This window comes from Rhinolophus hipposideros, assembly GCF_964194185.1.
Source record: "Rhinolophus hipposideros genome assembly, chromosome: 9".
In the NCBI taxonomy this organism is placed as follows: Eukaryota; Metazoa; Chordata; class Mammalia; order Chiroptera; family Rhinolophidae; genus Rhinolophus; species Rhinolophus hipposideros.
In genome coordinates, this window is record NC_138055.1 from 13,195,353 (window position 1) to 13,220,822 (window position 25,470).

The following is a 25,470-nucleotide window of genomic DNA, read 5'->3' on the forward strand; positions in this document are numbered from 1 at the left end:
ATCTTGGCTAAAATAGCACCTCTCATCATCTGTACCTGGTTTGAGTACCCAGTTTTATTCCTCTATGTCACTTATCTTTGCCTGATAATTTAGGATTTATGCATTTGTTCCTTGTGTGTTTCTCCTAGTAGAATGTAAGCACCACAAAGACAGGCATTTTGCCTGGCAGAGGGTAGATGTTCTATGAACACTTGTTGAATGAATGAATGAATGAATGAATGAATGAATGAATGAAAAACTGAGTATCTGCTATTTACCAGCTTCTATACTTGCTAGTATTACAACAGTCCCAGCCCTCAGTGAATTCCTGGTCTAATGTAAAACCACGAGAAAAGAAGCTATTTGAAAAGATTTATGGTAAAAGAATGCAGAAAGCCTTATGAGAGAACTAATGAAAATAATCAGCTGGAGTTGAAGGGTGTGGGAGTGTGTGGGGAAACATTGCTTTGAGCCTGGCATGGGGAGAAAGAAGAGCTAGGAAGAAGATTCCAGGCAGAGGAAATCAGATGAGGAAAGGCAGAACAAGTTTGGGGGACCCTGTGCAGACTGCAGTAGCTGAAGGGATAAGTGGTTAGGAGATATTGCAGCAGATGAACTTCAGAGATAATAAATGCATGAACACGGACGGCCATTTATGGAGCAAGCTGATCATTTAACTTGTTCCCCGTTCACTGACTATCTCTTTGGAGCAAGGGTCTATGCTGAGTTTTGTGGAGGACACAGGGATTTCAAAGCCTGGAGCCTGGTGGTCTATCTAGCAAAGGAATTTAGTGTGGCCACACGTCCCCAATTTCCCAGGGCAGTGCCTATTGCAATAAGTCTCTTTGATTGTCTTTAATTATCCTCGTATACTTGTTGGATCATGACTTTTGATTGGTGGATTGGAGCATAAAGTGGCCGTCAGAGAAGAAAGGGCAGATAACCATATGCAAGGCTTCCTGTGGAAAGTGCCTTGTGAGGTGTTACGATAAAGTGCTTGGGGTCTGAGGAAGGAAGTGCCTCCAGGGAAGGATTTTGGAGGCAGTGGAGCCTGCAGTCAGCATTAGTGTTTTCAACAAGTTGGTCGTTAGTTCTGCCTATTTACTCGTTTCCTTGTTTCTTCACAAAAATGGTCCTTTCCCACTCTGCTGTCATAGGATCTGGGGAGTGGCTGTCTGAGGGGTGGGATTCTGTGTAAGGAACTAATAGCAGCATGACAAGAGACTGCTCAAAGGGCTCACTCCAGCCTTGGAATTTGAATTTTTCAGTGAGAACAGAAGCCTGGGAAAATACCCACCTTCTTTTGCCAGCACGTTCTGTCTAAATTCCCGGGCAAGCCTGAACCTGACTGGCTGAATCTTGACAGATTCACACACCAGTTTGAAACAGGCGAGGAAGCCTTCATGGCCAATGTTTCTTATACGTGCGGAAAACATAAAAACAGAGCAAAAATTTTAAACCTAGAATTATAAACAAACACGACCACCAAACAAACAAATAATGTCTGGAATTGTGGAGACTTCCTCATCTAGAGACGTGGCCAAGTGCATATGCAATGACCTTAGTACAAGGTACAAGCTCAAAACTAGCTTTCTGATGGTATGTAATGTCTCTTCTCCATTCTAGAAGCAATATAGATAGGAAGGAGGGTGGGGATTTCTAAGGGTGCCTAGAACAGCCTTCTGGTTTCAATTTGGCCACTCACTGCTGTGCTTTGGGCATATCTCAGGATTTTAGTTCTAGAGTCTCCTGAGTTGTGAAACGCAACCTTGGCTGGTCTTCCCACTTCTAGAATCCAGGGAGATTGTATGTGTGGAAGACCCCTGGAAACCATGAAGTGCTTGCTCCAAGAGATTTTGATGACTGTGGCTAGAGACCTCGCAGGCCAAGAGGGCGACACTCCTTATGGTTCCCACAAGGCCTTTCTTCCTGGAAAAAACAACAGGGTGGGTGGGGCTGAGTAAGCCAGCCTCCCAGGCTTTCCTTCTGCAACTTCTCACATACACAGACCATCAGAGGTCTTGTGCATTAACTCTTTAGTTGCTCTCCTCCAGACAGATGACTCTATATTTATTCCTTCTACACGAGTGTTTTAGTCACGCTACTATGGACAGTTTCAAAAAAACAGCATTTCACAAATTGGAAACAACCCCAATGATCAGTAACCTGGGAACCAGTAGGCGAGTTATGGAGTATCCACAAGATGGACTAGTTAGTAGTCATTACAAAAACGATGTTTACGAACATTTTGTAGAAAAATGCTTATGGCATACTAAGTGAAATAAAACAGACATAAAATTATATATGTGCCCAGGACAGCTATGTTAAAAAGCCTCACTATTTGTATTAAAAAAAAAAAGACAGGAAAATATATCAAATAATCAGTTGGTTGCCTCTGGGTCACTGAACTGTAAATAATTTAAATTGTCTTTTTTTTTTGTACTTGCCAAAATTAAAAAAAAATAAGTCTATGTAACTAACTTTTCAGTAAAAAATACGATCATATAAAAATTTGAATTTATAGTACCTTGCATTATAAGCAAATGAAGTTCATGAGGAGACAAAAATGGAAGGGAGAGAATAATTAAATCAATAAAAACCTAGGAAAGCGGCAGACCAGGATACATGTAGACATGTATAGGCTTCATTTGGGAAGTCAGACTTTGAAGCATGCAAAATCAATGCAGATGCTACTGGGCAAATGACCAGATTTACTGCCTGGGTTATTTTCCTAAACATGTGAAACCCAGCTATGTGCTGGCAGCTGTCAATATACTATTTCTGACAGAATAAAAAGGAGCGGAAACTTGGCACAGGGGCAGATGATTTGGAAGCAAGCTGAGTCTCTCCCTGCAGCCTCTCTGTTCCCAGGCACTCGGTTTCCCTCTGGCCCTTGGCATTCTGGGGCTGTCCTCAGGTTGTACTGGGCAGATTCAGGGGCTAACTTTTGCTAATGTTCTTTAAAAAAAAATTTTCCTGCATGTTCAGAATATTCAGGTACAGTGCCCAAGGCCCCACACAGAGCAGGCAGAGGGCTGCCAGTTCCAGGCAAGTGAGAAAGAACTGAAAACCCAAGGAGGCTAATGTAGCGTTCTTTGGGACCATTAAGCAAAGGGAGGCGGCCAGCTGGTGACATTTCTCACTGTGGGATAGAGAGGATGGCATTCAGTCGGGCCACGCACTTGTCATCTGTCTTTAGGAGTCTTGTAGGAACCTTCTAATGTGTCCCTACGTCATGTTCAATTCCATCCTCCTGCTGCCATGTACTCAGATTGCTCTTTGTGTCCCCCAAGCACTCTGTGCCAGGCCCTGGCTGGCTGCCAGAGAGAGTAAGGGAGGATCCAAACCCAATCCCTGCCTGTGGGGAGCTCAAAGTCTGGCAGCAGACACAAGACATGAAAGCAAATGACGCCACAGCAACGACTGGAACCACACAGGAGGTGGTCAAGAGGACGCAGGCCTTGGAATCACAGTGCTTGGGCTCACCCTCCAGCCAGCCACTTACTAGCTTAGCTGTGTGACCTTGGGCACATCCTTGAACTTTGCTAAGCCTTACTCTCCTCATCTGTGAAACAGGCAGAATGACTGTATCTCAGAGGGTGATTGTGAAGTCCAAGTGGGGTGATCTGGAAAGGCACTCGTCACAGGACCTGGCATACGTTGGCGCTCAAGGGTTGTTAGAATTATTCACAGAGAGCTTCATGGAAATGGGGGCGGGGAGGAGTACAGATTTCACAGCAAAGGTGAGGATCCAACAGAACCTTGAAGGGTGAGCAGGCATTTGCATTTTCCCATGCTTCTCCCTTTGTCCAAACCGTCACCCTAACCCCACTGTCGAAGGAACAGGGCCCAACATCACTTGCAGGACATCCTTCTGTCGAACACACTTTCAACTCAGCAGTGATACTTAAATACATTTAACTATTGGTAAGGCACAGGCACACAGGGAGCCTGTTGGACAGGCACAGGCACACAGGTGCAGCTGCTGAGTAGCAGGCGGGAACACCAAAGGGAGCATGTGGGGCAGTGGCTCTTTACCAACCCACAGAGAACTATTTCAGTTTTTAACAACTGGCTTCACACCTGCACCTCTGCAAACTAGTGGAAGGTCAGCCTGGCTTCTCCCCGTGTCTGACTCGGTTGGTCTATGGTACATGGTTCCTCCCCATGTATCTTGAGATTTCCTACCTTGGAGCTTTTGCCAGCGGTTCCTCCCACCCAGAATGTGTGATATTATCCATCTTTCAGAGTTTGATTCAAAACCACCTTCCCTGATCCCCTTTAGCAGTTTATCTACACCTCCCTTCTGACTCTTTGCACTTTCTTTGACAATACATGAGCTGTGCAGGACAGGAGCCACGTGAGGTCCCCTGTGTTCCAGCTCCCTAGTACAGGGTCACTTCGGAGCCCTGTGAACTTGGGCAAGTTACTTATTCTCTCTGCCTCACTTTCTCCACCTGTAAAATGGGGATGACTAATAATATCTACCTTATGGGGTTATGAGAGATAAATGAGTTAATTCATGTAAAGTATTTATAATGGTGCCTGGCACGTGTGAGAATTTGATGAACACTAGCTCTTGCTAGTACTACCGCATGCTTAGAGCAGGCACTCAATGCGTGTTCACTGAACAGAGGACAAAAAACTGAACAACAAAGCCAATAAAAAAAATGAATAATTTTAAAAATTAAAAAATAAAACACAAATGGAAAAGCTCAAGTAGCATCGAGGTGAAGATTTAAAAGGCAGGTTCTATGTTTATATAGACAGCAATTTGTTTCAGGTAAGCTTGTTTCTCAAAGGTTTTTAGCTACTGTCTGATGAGATGAAGTCATTTGATTATCATTCCATTTGCAAGAGCAATATTTATTGAGGCCTAAGCCATGGAGAATACTAGAAGGAAAAGGGAAGAGGTAGGGGAAGCTTATTCAAGCAAGAATGCTAAGTTCCTCATGAGAAGATAGAGGGCAATAGAGAAAGATGGTGCTATTACGCTCATAAGATTCTTGGGAGGAGTCAGTGACTAACGCACTTAGAAGAAAGAGAACCCAGTGCATGGTAAATACCTGGTAAAACTTGGTGGTAATGTTGAGTGAAGATGAGAGTTGCTTCAAAAGACAGCTCTGGATGGCTCAGTGGGTTAGAGCACGAGCTTTTAACAACAAGGTTGCAGGTTCAATTCCCACATGGGATGGTGGGCTGCGCCCCCTGCAACTAAAATTGAAAACGGCAACTGGACTTGGAGCTGAGCTGCGCCCTCCACAACGAGATTGAAGGACAACGACCTGGAGCTGAAGGGCCCTCGAGAGACACGCTGTTTCTTAATATTCCCCTTCCCAAACCTCGAAAAAAAAAAAAAAGACAGCTCTAAGATGATCAAAACATGGAAAAAGGGAATATGCAATGGCAGGTAAGCTGGTGCCTGGTCTCTCCACTCCCTCCTTACCTCACTGCTTTGGGAGTGCTGATTACCGTGGGCTTTCTGTTTTTTTTTTTGGAGGGGCCCTACCTGCACTGAGTCTCAGTTCAGTGCTGTCCGATAGAAGGTTCTGTGATGTTCGAAATGTCCTGTATCTGCACAGGAACCACGACCCACTGGTAGCTATTGAGCGTCTGAAATGAGGCCGGTGGTACTGAGAAACTGAGGCTTTCGTTTGATTTAATTTTTTTTGATTTAATTTTAATTCATTTAAATCTAGGCAGCCTCACATGGCTACTGATGACCGTACTGGAGAGGACAGTGCTAGTTCCTCTGTCTTTGTGTGATAAAGGTTTAAGTTTCTCCTTCCTTTTTCCATTAAATGAAAAGAAGCTGGTGTTAGACCAGGCCAGACGCTGTGGCAGCCAGTCCACTGGGGTTCAGAAAAGACGTGGACACTGAAATGAACAAGGCTGGTGCATGCGTTTGATCGGACTAACCCCGTATAACAGCAGAGGGGGGGGCTGTTTTTAAACTTGAGCCCTTCAGCTTGTCACCTGGAGTCAGAAGCAACCTCTTCCCCTTGGCTGGGAAAAGACTCCTGGGTAAATGAGTCTAAGCTGTTGACAAGCCCTGGAGGCTGGAGGTGTTTCATAGCCCTGAAGCTGGTGAGGTTCCAGATATGCCTTACTGCCTCTCTCCGGGGAGGACACCTGTCACATCCTGTCTCACCTTTTTCCCTTGCATGCTTGTTGCTCATTTGCTATCCCTGAGCCGCTTTAGACTTGTTGGCCACCTTGTTAGGCTAAAGATGATCATTACATTCGGATACTCAGCATCTTTCCTTGGCTGCTGCTCCAAAGCCTGGGAGTTCGACAGGCCGGCTACGTCTGAACTCTGGGATCCATTCATTTTGGAAAATTGCAAAGGGATCCAGCATCTCATGAGGTAAGGTAAGTAGAGGTCCTGCAAGGCTCACGCCAGCTCCCAAAGCCTGCGAAATATTTAATAGGCACCTATTATGTGCCACAGTCTACCAGAGACGAAAATCACCATACATGCTTATTTCTTGCCCTTTTGTAACTTAGGAGCTGGAGTAGGTTGGGGAAATGAATGACAAACACACAAAAACTATCATATCTTGTTATTCACAGAGTGGTCCATGGGCCAGCAGCAACACCTCACCTAGGGACTTGTTAGAAACGAAGTATCTCAGGCCCCATCTCAGACCTAAAGAACAGAATCTGCATTTTAACAAGATCCCAGGGAAGTCAAATGCATATTCAAGTTTGAGAAACACTGCTATAGTACACATTCAGTTATGAGCACCATGACAGCGAGAATAATAATGGCCGTGATCTCTAAGGAGCCCATGCTGGGTTTTAAGTTCTCTCTTTAGATATATATATACATATATATCTATATATATGTATATATATATAGATATATATATATATATATCTCACACATATACATATACATATACACATATATTATATTACATATAGCATCTAAGTGCTATATGTGTGTGTACGTGTATATATGTATATACATGTATTTTATATATATACATATATATACACACATACACCTAATAGCTTCATAACAGCCCTCTGAAGTAGATTCTATGGTACCTCCCATTTTACAGATAAGAAAACTTAGGCTCAAAATGGTTAAGCAACTTGTTCAAGATCACACAGCTACTAAGAGTTAGTACCAAGATATTAATTTAGGCATTCTAACTCCAGAATAAAAAATATCCAGAGATATAATTATTGTGCAATGAAGGTCCTTAACGTTACCTAAAAAGCTTCCAAATAGCATTTTCCTACTAAGTAGCAAAGAGACTTAATTGTGTCATCTGTAGGTGCAGTCTACCTCACAAGTTTGATGTGAGGATTAAACTCTGTAAGTAAAGTGCCTTGCATAGCACATGGCACATAGTAGGTGCTCATCAAATGTCCATTACCTTCCTTATACCTCTGTCGAGGGAAGTGATTGTCAGATACAGGTCTCACCTCCTCACCTCCCTTCTCAGCATCCCTCCTGGTTCCTCACTGCTTATAGGAGGAAGTCCTGACACCTTGGCGAGTCTCGCGACCTCCTTCTAGTCCAGTTTATTGCTGCCTCCAACACCTCTTCAGAATAAGATCTCACTTTCTTTTGTCTCATTTCCTGCCCCGCCCCCACACCATAGCATATATTCTGTTCCTTTAGTGGATAGCTTTCTTCCCCAGCATTCATTTGATATTTTTGATATTTATAGACCTGCTGAAATGCGAAGTTATTTAACCTTACTGCTCCTCAGTTTTCTCATCTATAAAATGGGCAGAGGTAAGGCTAATCTTGCCTCAAGGGGTATTGTGAGGACTGACTTAGTTAATACACATACAGTAGGTACAGCAAGGCCTGCCACATACGAAATGTTGATCAAAATTTCTTTTATCTAAGAAGATACCACCCTAGATGAAAGGAGTAAATAATGATTCCTGCCATTTATGGATAAACCTGCTATGCACCAGTGATTGTGTGTGGCACTTACATAAGTTAGTTCACTAGTCATTGAAACAGTTCCATGAAGCACGATTATTTATTTACAGCTGAGGAAACTAAGGCCTGGAGCATGTGAACTGTAGAGCCAGTACCAACTGAGGGCTGCCTGAGTTGACAATGGCCACATGGCTCTCTGGACCAAGATCTGGAACACATAGGTTTCCGACCCAGCTCTGTTCAGTTCCACAAGCATTTATTAAACACTTACTATATGCCATGCCCTGAGCTAGGCCCTGGACACTTAGTGCAGATGGAGGAGGTGATACCTAAAATGCGTCTTGAAGGATGAAACTGATGGAGGTAGCCAGATGATGGAGTAGAGGGGCGACACTGTTCCAGGAAGAAGGCAACGCATGTGCAAAGGCACTGAGGCACTGCCTTGCAAATCCACTGCAAATGTGCTTACGACTCCAGACAAGTCCTCTTGTCCCTCTAGGCCTCAGTTTTATATTTTCTCCATAAAGCATGTTTGACAGGCCTACTCCCAGATCTGTCTTGAGTTTAAGTTCCATTTCCAAGGATGGAACAGTCCATTGAAAAATAATGCTTTTAAAGGCTAGTCAGTGATACAGACCAACCATGGATATGATCCTTGTTTTGTGAAACAACCAAACAAAACGTATATACACAGAAAGCTAAGGTTGCAAGGAAATGCCCCAAAGGGTCACAGTACTTATTCCTGGATGCAGAGACTACGGGTGATTAAAAATTTCTTTTTTATTGTGTGTATGTGTTTTTTTTTAATTTACCGCATTTTATTTAGTAAGTGTGTTAGTTTTAAATCCTGGAAACATTCATGAAGATTCTTTAAAAAAATTCTAGGGATTAGGGACAAGGCTTTCATATATTATGATTTCTTTAAAACCACAGTCCATCAATAATAGCAAAATAGCCTCGTGAATACAAGCACAGACCAGGGCCTGACTCCAAGAGTTCAAACACTAGTTCTGCAATGTTGGCTATATGACCTTGGGTAAGATAATCAACCTCAACTAATATAACTGAAAAAATGAGTTTCATGAAACATACTTTACCTCATGTAAACTACTCTGATTAAAGAAAAATCCAATTCTAGTTCATTTTTTATAAATGCAGGTCATAGTCCACAAGATCAGGGGTCAGCAAAATTTTTCTGGAAAGGGCCCAATAGTATTTTCAGCTTTGTGGGCCATTTGACATCTGTTACAACGAATCAAAAGTGGAAAAGCAGCCACAAACAATATGTAAACAAATGAGTGTGGCTCTGTTCCAATAAAACTTTATAAAAACAGGCAGTGGGCCAGATTTGGCCCGTGGGGGTATATAGTTTGCCAATCTCTGCACTGTACTGATTTAATGGCCCATTTAATGAGCTGTAACCTACAGTTTGAAAAATATTGGGATTAGAGTTGTTTTTACCCTGGCCAAATGAAATAAATTGCAGCAATGCTCAAGGTACAAATGGATCATGTTTTAAAACTTTGTTTCTTAGCTGAATCATTTAGAGCCACTTAGAACTCCTTAGAACCACTTGGAACCACTTATATGGTGGTTGAGGTGCCAGGCCAGCCCCAAAAGCCCACATACAGCCCTGCGTAAAACAGGTCTAATATATACATGGTCCTCTCCCTCTAGCGTGTCCCCAATTCTTCAGTTGACTCTGAATTTCTCCAGTACCCACTAGCATTGGGCTGGGCATTTTAGAGGACTTCTATGCCAGATGTGATCACTGTCCTTAGGAAGATGAGGGAGGATAATTTTTCCTCTGGGTAAAGGTTTCTGTATCCTTGCTTAGGATGCCAGGAACAGCTATTGAGGTTCCCAGGGTGTTAGCCCAAGGGGTCCTTATGCTGGGGAGTATTTTGGTTCTCAACTATGGTCTGTAAACCAATCAGTTGTGAGATGTATGGGTAATAATGGTCAAAAATACTGATTTGTGTAAATGATCCACTTGTGTCTTATTTATAAAAAACAAAAAGAACGAAAGAAAAAGCAAAGTAGAAGAGTGTAGTGGAATTTCATCAACTTTTTTAACTGCCTAGAACCACTGGTGACCTTACTATATTTGTAGAATTTCCCATACTATTAGTCCATGATTCAACAAGGTAGACTGTCACCTTCCCAGACTCCCTTGCAGCTATGGTGCAGGCATGTGCCCTGGGCTCCAAGCACCTGGTGTGACGTAGGTGAAACATGGAACTGACAAGGGTGATAGCAGAGACATACAGCTTTCAGAGGTAACAGTAACAGAAGTCCTGCTCGGAGTGTCCAATGCCCAGCATCAGTGGTAAGAAGGTCAAGTGTCTGTGCCCAGCCCTGGAGGCTGTGAAGTCTCGGCTGGAGCAGTCCTGGGGTGCAACTTGGGCACTGTTCCAGCTTGTGTAGCCTCGAGTCTGGTGCCCAAAAGAAGTCTTCTTAAGATCAACTAAACATTTAGACTCATGGGACTCCCATAAGTCACACTTGGCCCAGCAGGACATCATCAGGAACATCATCAGATGTTCCTTTGAGTGGGAGTCCTAACAGCAATTCACGCAGAGCTATCTTCTGCCCAGAGGACAGGTACAAGGAGATGGGATTCACTTGGGTGGTTGTGGAAACTTCCCTGGTTTATGAACCCCAATATCTCCTGTAACAACTTCATAAAAATAGTTCCCAAGGTCCCTGCAATGACATAAGCGTCAATGAATTTAAGGAAGCCCAAAGCTCTGGATATTTGTGAAGTATTTATAGTACCACCAAGTTAGATCTAATTTGCCAATCCACGGTCATTTTGACCATAAGCAATGTTGCTTAGCAACACAGTTGATACTGCAATTTTTAGAGGTTTCCAGGGGAACCGAGCTAGAGAATTAACCCAAGGTCATATTCTCATGCAGAAGGGGAAAGGATTTGGTAACCTCTGCCTCCACTAGACCTCCCAGGGGTTTTCTTTCTGCTTTAAGCAGTCATAGTACATTCAACTTTTATAACTAAGCATTCCTACTAGGAGTGCTGCTTGTATCGAGGATAACTCCACTCACTTGGATTCTGATACATTCCTTCACAGGAAAGAATGAGGGAGTTACAACTATAATGCTGGAAATTTTGTGTAACCTTGGATATGTCCATTGGAGTATGTTAAAATTTGAATATCATTTGTCACATATGCCACAGATGACAAAGCATTAAGAACTGAGGTGTCGGGGTGATCTTTCAGTAGGGTGAATGTCTTGGAAGATGTATTTGGATACCACTAACTTCTAATGTCTGTTATATTTGCTTTATTAACTCTATTTCTTCAAGTATAAATTCTTCCATTTGTTAAGATTATTTTGTTGCTTCCATTAGTTTTCCCTGAATAGTTGATTGGTGATTGTATACTTGTGTTTGCAGTTGAGATTCCCCTGGTAGACAGCGTGCCACATCTGTTTGTACAGCAACGGTTACAAAAGAAGTAAGAGCAGCCACTGCCTAAGTATAAATCCTTGTTTGTTTCCAGTGAGGTTGGGGAGAGTTGAACTACCTATTTGTCTAGTCTTCTAGGTGAAGCGATCACTGTTCCTCTCAGGATACCTCAGGAACAAAATACTTCTACTCAACCTACTGTTTTTTCATTTTGTGGTAACAAATTACCCAAATCATCCATGGCAAACACAGCTAAGGATCACTGAGATTTCCAGGAATGATACAGGAGAAGAAAATCTTATCACAGATTTACGATGATTCCATTTCAAAACAGCAGTCTCCTGGGGCCCCTACCATCAAAATTAAGGTGTTTACCTTTATTATTATTATTTGGAAAGTAAACATTGCCTAATCATAATCTTACAAAATAAGTTTATTTGAGTTTTTTGTGTTTTTTTTTAAATAAAAACATCAGAGGTACTTGAAAAATTTCAGAAGCTGAAAAAATAGTAGCCAAAGTTCTGGAAAAACTTAAATTACAGAAATTTCACATTGGCACTGAGCTGCTTCAAAATCCCACAGTGAAACATGAAACTCTCCAAAACAAATGCAGCAACTCTAAAGCTGTGCCCACATGAGAGAAGAAAATGGTTCGCGTAGGCCTAGATCCAAATACTCCCACCAAGAAAGGCTCTTCTGACAAGTAGAAATGGTTTCAGGCACAAAACAATCCATATTTCAGTCAACAACTATTTCCCAGGCTTTCTGCTGGGCATGAACAAAAGCAAATGATATTCATCCCCTGTTCCTGCAGAGCTTATATCGTCTAGTGGAAAACCATAGGCACCATGGCCCTACTTGACTTTGCCAGAAGAGAAATAGAGAGTCAAAGACATGTTGTTTGATCTGGGGGATTCAAAAAAAAGACAGAAAGAGAGAGAGACCAACAACTCCCAACTCGTGTTCTACCTCCCACTGGAAATTTCTTGTTTCAAGATTTTGGTAGGGAGTTGGTGTAAACACTTGACTGAGACAGTTAAAGGCTCTCTGTCCTCTGAAGCCCTCCCGTGTGTGTTTTCAGATGCTAAACACCAATGTCGAGTCCATCAGGGAACAGGAAGAAATAGCTTTTGTCTAGAAGAATTCACATACGGGCTTCTGTAGGGACAACGATGACAGATTTTAGAGCAACAAAAAAATGTGTAAAACCAGCTACTGTTTGGGGGGTGGGGAGGAGGGCCCTGGCACAGGATGTCTCAGCCATAATATCTAATTCATTGATTATGCCAGTCCTGCGAGGCTGCTCTGGTTCTCCTTCTACGGTTGAAGAAAAGAAGTTCAAAGAAGTGAAATGACTTGTTCAGAGCTGGAAGAAGCAGAGCTGGGATCCAAATCCGAGGTCTATCTGACTCCCAAATCCATACTCTTTCCAGAGGATCAACGTGAACAGAATTCTAAAAATGACAAGTTCCACTTTGTGTTTTGTGTGGTTGCCTGAAAATTCAACCAAAAAGGAATGGAAAGACCAAGATAAATGACTCCAACAAATTTTGGGACGTGTTCTCTTTGCTCTCCCTTGTAGTTCGTGACTCTTTAAAACTTGTCCAAGAACCACCTCAGGGATGATGTAGATGCCTGATCACCGCACTGTCCACCTGAAGCTGAAGCTGAACAATAATGAATGTCAACTACAAGTTTATATATACACATATATATATATATATAAAATGCTGTACTCCACTTCTTGTAAGAATGTAATGGCTGTATGCGATGTCAGAGGGGTAGTGGATGGGGGGAGGAGGGTTATCACTGTGTGAGAGATATAAATGATAAATGTCTAACTATTACATCGTTTTGTACACCTGAAACTAATAAAAAAATTTATAATCCAAAAAAAATAAATAAATAAAGCTTGTCCAAGAGAATTTGGAATTCTTAGATGGTCTTCCTAGATGTAGCCATTCCATCTACACTCTGAATTCTGAAATAGATTCCAGAAGGGAAGAGGGAAACTGCATATTAGAACATGTGACAGCAACTGTGCAATTGTGTTGAGGAGGGGGCAGGGAGTACGTCACGTGATGAGGTTTATATTTGAGAAACTTGAGTCTGGTGGCTGTGAGGGGGATGGAGCTGGTCAGAGGACACTCAGCCTCCCATCCAGGGAGACCATTTAGAAATCAAATGGATAACGGAAGTAAGAGGGAACGAGGTCCTGAGTCATGCAGTTGCAGCAATCTGGGGAGGAAGGACTAGAGACATGAGAGATGTCACAGGTGTAGCATCAATGAGACATACTGACCAGTTGGCCATAGGAGGCAGTGAGGGAGACAGAAAAGTGTGGGGCGAGTCCCCGTTTTCTGACTGCGGTGACCCGATCGATGGTGAGACCATTTGTAGAGACTGGGGAGAAAGGAGGAATGGTCGGTTTGGAAAAGATGATGGCTTTCGTTTTGAGGTGGTTGTGAGCACTCTACATTGAAATGTTCCGTAGGCAGTTGGATCAATGGATTTGTTCGTTCTTTCGTTCCACAAATATCTGTTGACTTCCCACTATGCACCAGATATTGAGCTTGGCATTAGGTGTGTGGCGATGACCAAAACAGATGTATTCTCTGCCCTCATGAAGCTTACAGGCAATAAACAAAACAAACACAGAAATACACGTATAATTATAAATTGTGGTACGTGTTAGGCAGAAAAGAATAAATGTGCTAAGAAGAACCAGATTGAGTATGAGACTTGACAGTGGAAACCAGAAGGATGAGGTGGATGGAAGGTTCTGGAGTTCAGAGGAGGTGCTGGCTGGCTGGAGATGGAGAGGGGTCAGCTGCTTCAGGAATTGAAGACAAGATGAGAGGCGTGAGTCAGAGAAACTGCTATTGCTCAGGCTGTGGGGGAGGGGCAGAGAACCTAGACACCGCACAGGCCAATGGTTTCCATTCTTTCTACACAGGATTCACACTCTTAGAAAGCAAACTTTTGGTGTGTCTGACTGCTGTTATTTTCTGCCCAGGGACCAGGGAAATTTTGCCACCTCTCATCCTGGGTATGTTTGGAACACGAAAAAGGCGTAGGGCACCCTCTGATTTGGCCTGGAGCAGGAGATCTGAGTAATCCTCTCACTAAGTTAACTCCAGACTGGACTGAAATACTAATGCTAACTTGGGATGTTTAAAAAGAAAAAGAAAAAAAGGGCACCTTCTGTCTAGCCCAGGCTCCGTCCTCTTTCCTTAACTGAAAAGCCAAGAGATGTGGTTTCGTAAAGGAGCCCAATTAAGCTCTAATCCATCCTGGCAGAAACAGAGCGTCCAATGAGAATTGCAAAACCACTTGGAAGCATTCAACAGAGAAAGGAAAATGCATTTGAGCCCAAATGGAGAGTTGTTCAGCTACGTGCAGATAATATTTACAATAATAAATTAACTGCAACAATAAAAGTGAACATTTATTGAGCACTTACTATGTGCTGGGCATTATTCAACTCATCTAATCTTCAAACAGCCCTATGAAGGAATTACTCTTTAGTAGCCCTATAATGCAGATGAGGAAACTGAGGCACTTTCCCAAGGCCCCCTGGCTTTTATTGGAAGAGCTTGGACTTGCACCAGAAGTCTGGGTCACAGAGCATGCTCCCTTAGCCACTGCTTTGATAAACAGGGATCACTGCTGCAGGAGTTGGAGTAAAGAGGCCTGTGTGGAGGAGGGGGCTGATTTGTGAGACACTCTGGGGAGATGAGCTCTGTGGGCTTGCTCCCAGAGGGAGAGGGGTTGCCTCCAGGCAGCCTTTTCTCCTCGGGGTGGTTCCTGATGCCCTGCCTCTGAGAGGCTGAAACCATCCTAAGAAAATCCTGTGGTTTTCCAGATAGAAGGGAATCTGGGAACCACTTAGGTAGGTCAGCTGCTGGTTTACAGATGGGGAGACTGAGGCACAGAGAAGCAGAGGGACAGCACCAAAGAGCAGCAGAAGCCGGGTCAGGGGGACCTTCGTCTCCTAGGAAGCTCTCCCTTCCATCTCTCCTGTTTTACCTTTCCCTTGAGGATTCTACTTCCCCAAGCAAGCCAGTCTCCTGCCTACCTGAGAGGTCCATTCTGGCTGAGCAGGTAGGTATGGTCCAACGTCCCCACTATACCCCCAGGCCTCAGGGCAGCCAGGAAGACAAGAAGACAAGACACCTCCCACCCAAGGAGCTGGCATTCCCCCAAAGCTGCCTTTACAAGGAAACCACCCTGCACTACAGAGGCCCTCGTGCCTCCAGAATTTCCTGACCTGCTCTTCTGACCCAGGCCATTTTTACCTTGAACTGGACTAGCCTTAAGCAATACCATTTCAAAGACCCTACCACGGTCTCAGATACCCTCTAAGGGCACCAAGTACCTTTCTGGACTCCTCTAGCGAATTTCTGGGACCTGGCAGTTCTGATGCCAGCTTCTCTCCCCTCCCCAACCTTGTGCTGCCCTGGAGGCAGTACCCACCCTCCCATGACAAGGCAGTGTTGGCCACAGGGCAACTCCTTTTGTAGGCCATCCAAAGCAAAGGTAAGTCTTACCTTTCCACCTGGAGGTTGACTTTGGAAGGCTCCACGTTGGGATTTTCCCACTCCATTTGCGGGCAGTGCATGAAATAGCAAAGGGTGTAGAGGGCCTCGGGCTCCCAGTAGAGCGCCCCCTGCTTGTGGTGCAGGGGGGTGCCGTTGCCATGGTGCTTGGCATTGAGGGGCTGCAGGTGATGCATTGCTCGGGACACCAGGTCACCTGCGGACAGAAGTAAGATTTCAGATCCTTCAGGCAGCAAAGACTTACAGAGAAGATGTGCTTGAAGATCTTTGAGAAATCCTGTTCTATAGATAAGGAAACGGAGGCTCAAGGTCGCAAGATTAGTGAGAGGCAGAGACAAGATTCCAAGCCAGGTCTATCTGACTCTAATGCTTGTGCTCTTCACTCCACACTGACCTAATGCAGCCACGGCCAGCTCCAAGTCCATCATGAGGCAATTTGGCCTTATGCAGCCAAGGTGTTAAAGAATGTTTTTTACCCTTGATTCAGTAATTCCATTTCTGGGACTCAGTCCCAATGTGAGAATCCAAAATGCAGCAAAATCTTTATGCACGAGGATTTTCACCCAAACCTTATTTATAGGATCCAAAATTTGACAAAGAAACAAATGTTTAAAAATAAGAGCATGGTAAAATCAACTCTGGTACATCCACATGATAAAATCATAAACTTATGCAGTCATTAAGAATGTTTACATAGAGGTACAGTAGCATGAAAAAAAATCCTTATGTTAAAATGGTAAGTGGGGGAAAAAGTGAAATTTAAAATTGCACAGTGTGATTAGGATTATGTTATTAAAAACTATGCACTGAATAAATACCAGAAAAAAATACCAAAATGTTGACCAAGGATTTCTCTGCCTCGTGGGATTATGGGTGATATTCCCTTCCATTTTTTCTGTAGTTTCTAAATTTGAATTATGGCATGTGCTACTTGGTATTATCAGAATAATAAGCCTACCAAGGTGGCATGTGTATGCTCTTGTACTTTCCTTTGGGGTCAGGTTGGAGGGCATTCACCTTTCCACCTGTTTTTCTTGAGACTTCCCAAAAAAGCAGCTCAAAACAAGAAAAATCAAAAGGGAATGGAAAAGAGAAGAGGGTCTGTGTTTAGGGCTCTTGTACCACCCCCACTCCATTCCCCAAGACACCGGGAAGCCTTTTTCCTCTGGCTAATTGTCTCCTCTGAGCATCACTCAGCTCGCCCTGTACTTCCAGCTTCCCTGCTTTTGTTCTTGTTTTCTCACCGTAGAGTACCCTTTCCTTCACTCTCCCAACTAATGAAGACCTTCAAGGCTGTGATCAAATGCCACTTCTTCCATGGAGCCCTCCAGAATGGCTCCAGTCAGAATCAATCTCCCCTTCTCCTGTGTACCCGGTAACACCTGCTAAGAAAGTCTAACACATTACTTGTTTAATTCTGTCGTGTTTCCCAGTTAATTGTCCCCATGTCTGCTTCCCCTACTGAATCTCAAGGGCAGAGACGATGAGACTCATTCATTGTCCTGTTCCTGAAGGAGCAGTGCAGTGCAGTGGTTACGAATATGCCCTCTGGACTCAGACTGCCACATCAGAATCCTTTTCTTCTTCCTCTTCTCTCCTCTTCCTCCTTTTCCCCCTCCCCCTCCTCCACCATCACCATCACCATCACCATCATTATCAGCCCAGTCCCTGAATCAGATGTCCCAGGCATGTTTCTGAGCAGGGCTGGCCGTGGGGGATGAAATTGGTACGGGGATTCTGTAATCACTAGCTCCATTTTAAACCCCACTCTATATAAGTGCTATCTGCTGCTTTATCTGTCAGCTTCATGAACCCAACACAACGAATCACTTGTAACCCCAAACAACAAATCACTTGTAACTAGCTGCCCTGAGTTTGGGCCGCTGGAGTTTGGCTCTAGGCACCTACTTGAGAATCCATGTATAAACCAGGTTTCCGAAATGTCAGCCATTTGGGAGTCACCATTGTGACTTCTTTCATATCTGTGTGCCACAGGTACAATTTATTTATTTAATAATTTTCTTTAAATTGGCTCATTCTTTCACACACATAAATTCATTTTAAAAGGAAACCTCCTATCAGTGCCATAAATGGAAAACCAATATTTTCCTAGTACTCATAAAAAATTCATAGCAATTAAAAACTGAAAGTGTTTTGTGTGTATCACCTACCATCATCTCCAGGGCCACCCTTTGGGAAATGCGGCTCTAACCTGCCAGACGCAGGCTCTGATCAGTGCAGCTCCCACTAAGCCGTCCTCCTGCATGCCAGATGTGACTGCCCTGGGACAAAGGGCCACACATTCCAAAGGGCAGGGGGTGGGGGGGCTCCCTCTGCTCAAGCTTGTGCTTAGACAGCACTTTCACTTCCTTCCCTTCTCTTCGTTTCATCCGTGGTCACCTACCACTTACTGCAGCACGTTTTCAAAACCTCCCACAACTCTGGGACTAGAGGCAGTTTCAAACGAGAAGAGAGGCCTCCCCTTGTCCAAGCAATAAGGGCTGTTTTGTTTTCTTTTGTTTCTGTTGGCACCGAGGAGAGACGACCCAGAAACGCTTTTTACACACAGCTGTAAATTAATGGCCCCAGTTTGACTGCCTCATGGAGTGGAGCAACAAGTTCATGGTTTAGTGTGAAAAGACAACAGGAAGAGGTATTTTTCAATGGGGCCCTCAGTTTTTTCCCCTTTAAATGACAGAAAGCAATTACTATAATTAATGACTGACCAATGGGGGGTTAATTGGGAGCTTGGGGGGCAAGACTGGGATGTCAGACAGAAGAGTAGAGACAAGATCTCGGGGGGAAAAAAAGAAAAACCAGCACCTCTCCTTCCGTCGGGCCTCAATGGAGAGGACTGGGTGGGCCCCATTCTCCCAGACCTCAGCACTGGTTCAGGAAGGAGACGTGGCCCGCCCACCAGACCCACCAAAGTCAGCTGTGAAGTTTGGTGCATCACTATGCAGATTCCCAGGGCTCGTGGTTAAAGAATCACCAGCCTGCGTCAGTTTGAGGACCCTTGTGGTATCTTGATTAAGCTTCTCATTCAAATATTTTAGACATATAGAGGCTCAGATCTAATTCTCTGAGTTCAAAATTCAGTTCAATAGAGTATTTAATATTTGACTGGCGTTTCGTGAAGAGTTCCCCTGACCTACAGCATTTTCTGCAGCTTTTGTTTCAGACTAGTTCACTGTGGGTCATTCATTTATTCATTTCACATTCAACGGGTTTTTCCCAAGCTATGGGCGATGTGTTAGGTGCTAAGAAGGCAAAGCTGAGTTGGACACAGCATATCAAAGAGGAGAAAGGAAAAACTAGGCTTGAATGATGACTCTGTTACTTACTAGCGAAGTGTGGCCTTGGGCCAGACATTTATCCTTCCAAGTCTCAGTTTTCTTATCTGTGAAATGGGAATAATAATATCTTTAATGTATTTAAATCACTTGGCATAAGTGCTCCGGAAATAGTGGATGTATTTTCACCCCAAGCTGTAACAGGCTGGACAGAGACGGCTCTGGACGTCACCACTGATCAAGGCAGTTCTATATTTTGATATGATGGCCACAGGGAGAAGACTCAGCCTGTAGGGGTGCGCACCCATCTAGGTGCCTGGAAAGGGACTTGCTAACTAACCTTTGTGAATTTTCACATCTCCAATTTAGTTTTGAGGAGCGCATCCACAATGCATCCTACAGAGAAAAGTGCAAATCCTCAGCTGGAAGGAACACAGATCAGACCAACACCCCAATCTTACAGAGGGGCCTCTCATTCCCCCCTGCAACACGTAGAAACATGTGCTGGGCTTCCCCCAGGAGGAGTCTAGTCCAGTGGTGAGGCACGAAAGCTCTGCCTTGTTACCTGGATTCAATCTCCAGCCCTGAATTCAGCTCACAGGTATGGTTGATCTTAGAGGAACTGTTTATCCTCGTCTCACCCCACTCCCACATCAATATAGATAGTAATAGTGACATTGAAAATAATTCACATAGATTTTTCATAGTTCCCTAGTTCAATAACATCACTTACTGCTGTTATTATTATTGGCTATTAATAAGGCCACGGTCAGGGGCTCCGCCCTCGAGCCTGGACAGTCTGATTCAAGAAGAGCAGGGACGCCTGGGCAAAAATTCTTTCCACCTCTCCTTTGCTGGAAAAACAGTGGTTTGTAAAATCCACACTGGCAGAGTAACCTTTGAATATGAATAATAGGTCTCTATGTACACAGAGAGAGCAAGGCTGTATTAATTCAGACCACAGAGCAAGCCAATCTAACTTACAATCAGATCAGAAAAGAAGGCAATTTTATTACCTTCAGTCACCTACTCAACATGCTTCCGTGCATTTGTTCTATGGGGCTCACTTAATGAATGTACAAAATCCGTTCATAATTAGCAGCACCCATTTGTGTGCCAACAATTCATATGCAAAAGTCAACACTCAACCACAATGACAGCATTTAATTTGCAGAGTAAATTGTCCTTAGAAACAATTTATGCGGCAAGCCGCTCCTGCAGACTGCCTGCTTAGGTGAAGCGCACATTTGTTTAGCAAATCCTTTCTTCGAAGAGAGCTCCAGAATTAAGCAGGGCCCAGCCCAGGGAGGGGCCATTAGGATAGCCCAGGACAAACCTTTAAGAACCCAGGGGACAGTGCGTGTGGACCAGCTGGAGTGGGGGCCTCTTCCCAGGTTATGCCTTGCAGACATGACCCAGAACTGTACCAGCTTCTGCATTTCCCCTGGGGTCCCGGGCATGTCTTGGCATTTCTTACAGTGACGTTCTCCCAGGGGGCTGCTTGACCCTCTATATCTGAATGGGCGGGGGGTGGGGGTCGGGAGGAGCTGTTACAATGCAGACATTTCCTTATCCCGTGCCAATTGTAGCTATCTCAAAATATCCTTCCCACACATCACCATCTCAAAATAATGAGGTCACCAGAGCTGCTGCTAGATTTTGTTACCGTGCTAAGCAAAAAGCATAGAATTACTACACCTCAGTTGAGATGAAAATGTTAGTGTAATTGCTTTCTTTTGTAAACCTATGCACTTTATTGGACAGGGTCCATAGGCTTTACCAGATTGCCAGAGGGGTCCATGGCACCCCAAAGTTGAAGAAAATCGACTCACTGGTAACTGGAAGGCCTGGTGACTTGGAAGCATCGTGTGACTTCAGGGCTTTAACGAGAATGGAAATGCAATTTCCAAATCCGGGTGCCAGGAAAGTGGCTCCAATGACCACAAGGCCCCACTACGGCTTCAATCAGCTATTACTTCCCTTTCCAGAGGTGCCATATGCTAAAGGGAGGATGGCTGCCTGTCCTGGGTGTATGCAGTCCCCTTGGGAAGAGGCACACGTTCCTGTCTAGATTCAGAAGCCTTTTATAGTTCAGGATTTTCTAGAATCGCACACCAACTCATCCTTGAGGATAATCTAGCATTTCTGAGTTCAATGATCCAGGCCCATCAGGAACGAACACACAGCTACGTCATTTAACATTCTATGGGATCATAAGGAAACACAGGTTTACTTTTCCTCTGAGAGCACAGCCCTAAATTAGGGGTGCACCAGCATGACAAATCGTTACTCCAACTTGAGGCACCCCCAATCTTCTTCAAAATCCCTCCCTTCTCTCTGCCTCCCCCCCTCCTCTCTCTGTCTTTCTCTCTCCATATATATACATATATAAAATTTCCTGAGGCCCTATTATGTCCCAGTATTCTTGGTGCTGGGGTTACATTAATAAACGAAACAAACATCTCTACCCTTCGTGAAACTATCTTCTAGTAGGGAGAGGGAGATAATTTTTTAAAAAATAAATGAGTCAAATATAGGGTGTAATTAGGGGGCAGGGAAGCAACTGCTAATGGTCATCAGGTTTCTTGTTGGGGTGATGAAAACATTCTAAAACTGATTGTGGCTATAACTGCACAGCTCAGTAAATATATTAAAAACCATCGAATTGTATACTTTAAATAAGGGAACTGTATATCAATTATACCCCAGTGATGCTGCTATTAAAAAACAAAATATGTATAGAGTACGTCATAGGATAACTGCTAGGGGGAAAGGTAAAGCAGTGAAGGGGGTAAGGGCCTCAGGGCCCTTATAATGTTAAATGTTATAATGTTAAATAGGGTGGTCAGGGAAAGCCTCACTGAGAAGGTAACATTTGGATGAGACTTGAAGGTAATGAGGGAGCAAGCGCTATGGATATCCGAAAGAAGCATGGTCCAGGAAGAGGGAACATAAGTGCAAAGGTCCTGAGGTATGCCTTCTATGTTCAAGGACCAACAAGGGGCCAGAGTGGCTGGAGTTTAGTGGGCCACAGGCGAGAGTAGAAAGAGAAGATGGCTGAGGGACATGGGCTGGGGGGTCCAGAAGCAATTCTGAGAACTTAGGGTCAGATGGGGAGCCAGTGGAGGATTCTGAACAGAGGGGAGATGTGATCTGATATATGCTTTAAATGGATCCCCTTGTGAAAATCAGGTGAACAGCCCCCGTTTACAGAGGATTTCCTGTGTGCCAGGTACCATACCAAACTCCTTTACGGGCATTCGCTCATCGAATCACCACAACTCCACTCTAAGCAAGGGAGTATTATTTTCTTTATTTTATGGAAAAGGAAAGTGAGACTCAGAAAGTTTATGAACTTGACCTACGTCAGTGGCAGGGCCAGGGCATTTACCAGGCCTGCCTGACTCCAGAGCCCTCCCCTGGGCACTGTTTTGTGCACACAGCAGGTGCTCAATAAGAGGTGTCAGCTGGCTGGTGAGAAAGCACTGCCCTGAGGGCAGGGGCACCTTGGGCACAGAGAGGGCTGGAAAACCAGCATCCACTTACTCAGTTCTGCGATGCTGCCCACACGGGTGGCCAGTAAGGACTGCTCGATGGTTCTCAACTCCGACTGGCTGAACATGGGCAGTTCTCCAGGCTTGTTTGACCTCTGTGGGTCTCTGTGAAGATTCAGACTGTCCGGCAGGCACAGCACTCCTGTAGTCAGTGGGGAGAGAGAAGGAAAGGAAACCAGATCGTTAGGTTTCAGTGAACTGAAGGAGCGGTACAAAACCTTGCACAACCTTCCACCACACCAGAGTGCACACCCTAGAGCCGAGCTGACACCCAAGGCTCCGGACTCCTTTTGGAAATGATGTCTAGCTGTTGTAGAAGGTTTCCAAGGTCCTGGCCTGCTGATTTTAACAACCACGTGGGCATTCGTCTGTATGCACACATTTCCAAAGGACACAGAAACTTTTCCTTGGTCCGCAGGATTCTGTCCGCTCAGAGATGCCTCTTGAAAAGCCAGTGGTCAGTGTCCCACTCTCCCTCCCAGAGGCAGCTGGTGTCCGTAAGAGCCCTGAAGAAGGGTCTCTGGTGGCAGTCTCTTCTGAGGGCTTGGTTTATTTGCCCAACACATTTACCTCTGGGTGGCTGGGCTGTTATCTATTAGACAAGGCTCTGGCTTTCTCTGTAGAGGTCAGTGTCAGGTGGTAAAGAGTCCCCATGGACTTCTGTAACTTGTATGGAGCATACCCAGGGGAAACCCTGGAATCCAATTATTCTCTTCCTTTTCTTTCCACTCCACAAATATTTAGCGAGAGCCTGAGCACTTACTCTGGTAGGTAATTCAGAAATAGTCACTATTCCCTTCACCACCCCAATCTCCAGAGGCAGAATGTGCTACCTAGTTCCTTGACTTTGGTCTTGACTACTGACTTACTCTGGCCAAAGGAATATTAATGGACACGGTGGAACTGAAGGCCCGAAAAGCACTTGTTCAGTTGAACTCTCTTGGGTCTCTGTCATCATCATGAGAAAAACATACCCTGGCTAGCCTGTTGGTCTCAGGAGGGTGAGAGATACACAGAGCAAACGCAGTACCAACCTGCGGCCCAGAGCTGTCCCACAAAAACAAATGCTAATTTGGTATGCCATTGAGCTAGAAGGGTTGTTTGTTACTCAGCATTACCATGGTGATAACTGACAGCTCCACCTACCAAGAGTCAATCACTGAAGATACAATGAACAAAGCAGGCATTGTACTGTGATAGGGGCTGAGAACACAGTTAGACAATACACACACTGCCTGCCCTCAGTGGGCTCACCTTTTAAGCAAAGGAGACAGACTGCTACACACATAACTACAAAGCCATATGAAAAATGCTCTATGGTAGGAGAACAGGAGGAATGAAGGGATGCCTTAGCAGGGAGCTGCACAATGAATAGTTGTCAATAAGTAGGAAGCACTTATTGAGTGCCTGCTGTATTCCCAATGCGGATAGGCATTTTGGAGATGCAAAAGAAGCAAAGAAGTGTTCAAGTAGTGTATAAATTAATTGAAGAGACAGGACTGGCGATGACAAAATAATTCGGGAACAATAGGACAGTATCAATATATAGGTGCTAAATTATTTAAGAAAACTGGCAGGGTGAGGGGAAACAGGGAGAATGCAATGGTCAGTAGTTCCAGTCTACTCCTCACCCTGCTCCAATCACAAAAGCTCCACAAAGGTTCCTCCTTTGAAGATGTGCCGGTGAGAGGTGGCACCTGTCCCACACCTTTCCTGGCCTGTGCTGCCTAATTAGTGGCTCCAGCCACACTGAGCCAGTCTCTTGTTCCTGAATGTTTCACCTTCACACCTAACAGGATGACACAATGGGGAAGGTAACTAGAGAAATGTTTTTTGGATGAACAGTGAATAAACGGATGAATGGTGCTCACTTTTAATGTTCCTATCATCAGGAAACTGGGCAAATAAGTTTCTTTCTAAGATTGTTCTCTAATCATTGTTTTTCAAATACTTTTGACTGTGACTCGGAAGAAGAATATATTTTGTATCATGATCCAGTACACACCCCACCACCAGCACCACCACACACTTTTCCGTTTTCCATGAAAAAACATTTCATGGAAAATGATGCTGACCCTTACTATCACACAATCTCCCCTCCCCTCCCTCCTCTTCCCTCCCTTCCTCTCCTCTCAATAAAAAGTGCTGTCTGCAGCACTAACAGTGATGTAATGGGTGATGATGGGCAGTTTGAAAAACACTGCGGACCGAGTACACAACTGGACATTAACTGGGCAATACAGACTCACCATTTACTGGACACCACCTCGTGCCACGAGAGGCTCTACATGGAATGCAGATATGACCAAAAGGTGATCCCCGCACTTCAGCAACCCTTAGCTTTTCAGGGAAGACAAGACCTTTACTGAAATTCCTATCATCCAAGGCTGGCCTCCCACCTGTCCCCTCTCACGTGCCAGCCCAGTCAAGGCATTCTCCTGTTGACTAGGGACACCCCGAGTCATTCCTCCTGTTTGTTCACCTGCCGGAACATTTGGTCAGAGGCCAAATCAAGTAGACGTTGCCATGGCAAGAACGTTGGGCCAATACCTTATCAGATGCTCTGGATGTCCCTGACTCTTATTCGGAGACTTACTACCTTGGGAGCAGTCACTGCAGATGGCACCAGAGGACCATGACCCTGTGTGATAAGGGACCCAAGGCTCCAGGGCATGAGTCCCCCCATCTAGGGGGAATGGGATGGTGGTCAGGGGGCTTCAGAACAAAGGAGACCTGAGACAGAGCCC

General features: G+C 44.5%; 1 protein-coding gene across 3 annotated transcripts in view; it reads right to left on the minus strand.

Annotated features, from left to right (window-relative positions):
• ABTB3 (ankyrin repeat and BTB domain containing 3) overlaps nt 1-25,470 on the minus strand; it is a 275,923-nt gene that overhangs the window by 80,280 nt on the left and 170,173 nt on the right. For all 3 annotated transcript variants that reach the window (XM_081060705.1, XM_081060706.1, XM_081060704.1), the window contains exons 2-3: nt 22,716-22,865; nt 15,868-16,072 (exon numbers count right to left, since the gene is read on the minus strand). In XM_081060705.1, the coding sequence (XP_080916831.1) occupies nt 15,868-16,072; nt 22,716-22,865 (355 nt within the window). The remainder of the gene's footprint in view (nt 1-15,867; nt 16,073-22,715; nt 22,866-25,470) is intronic.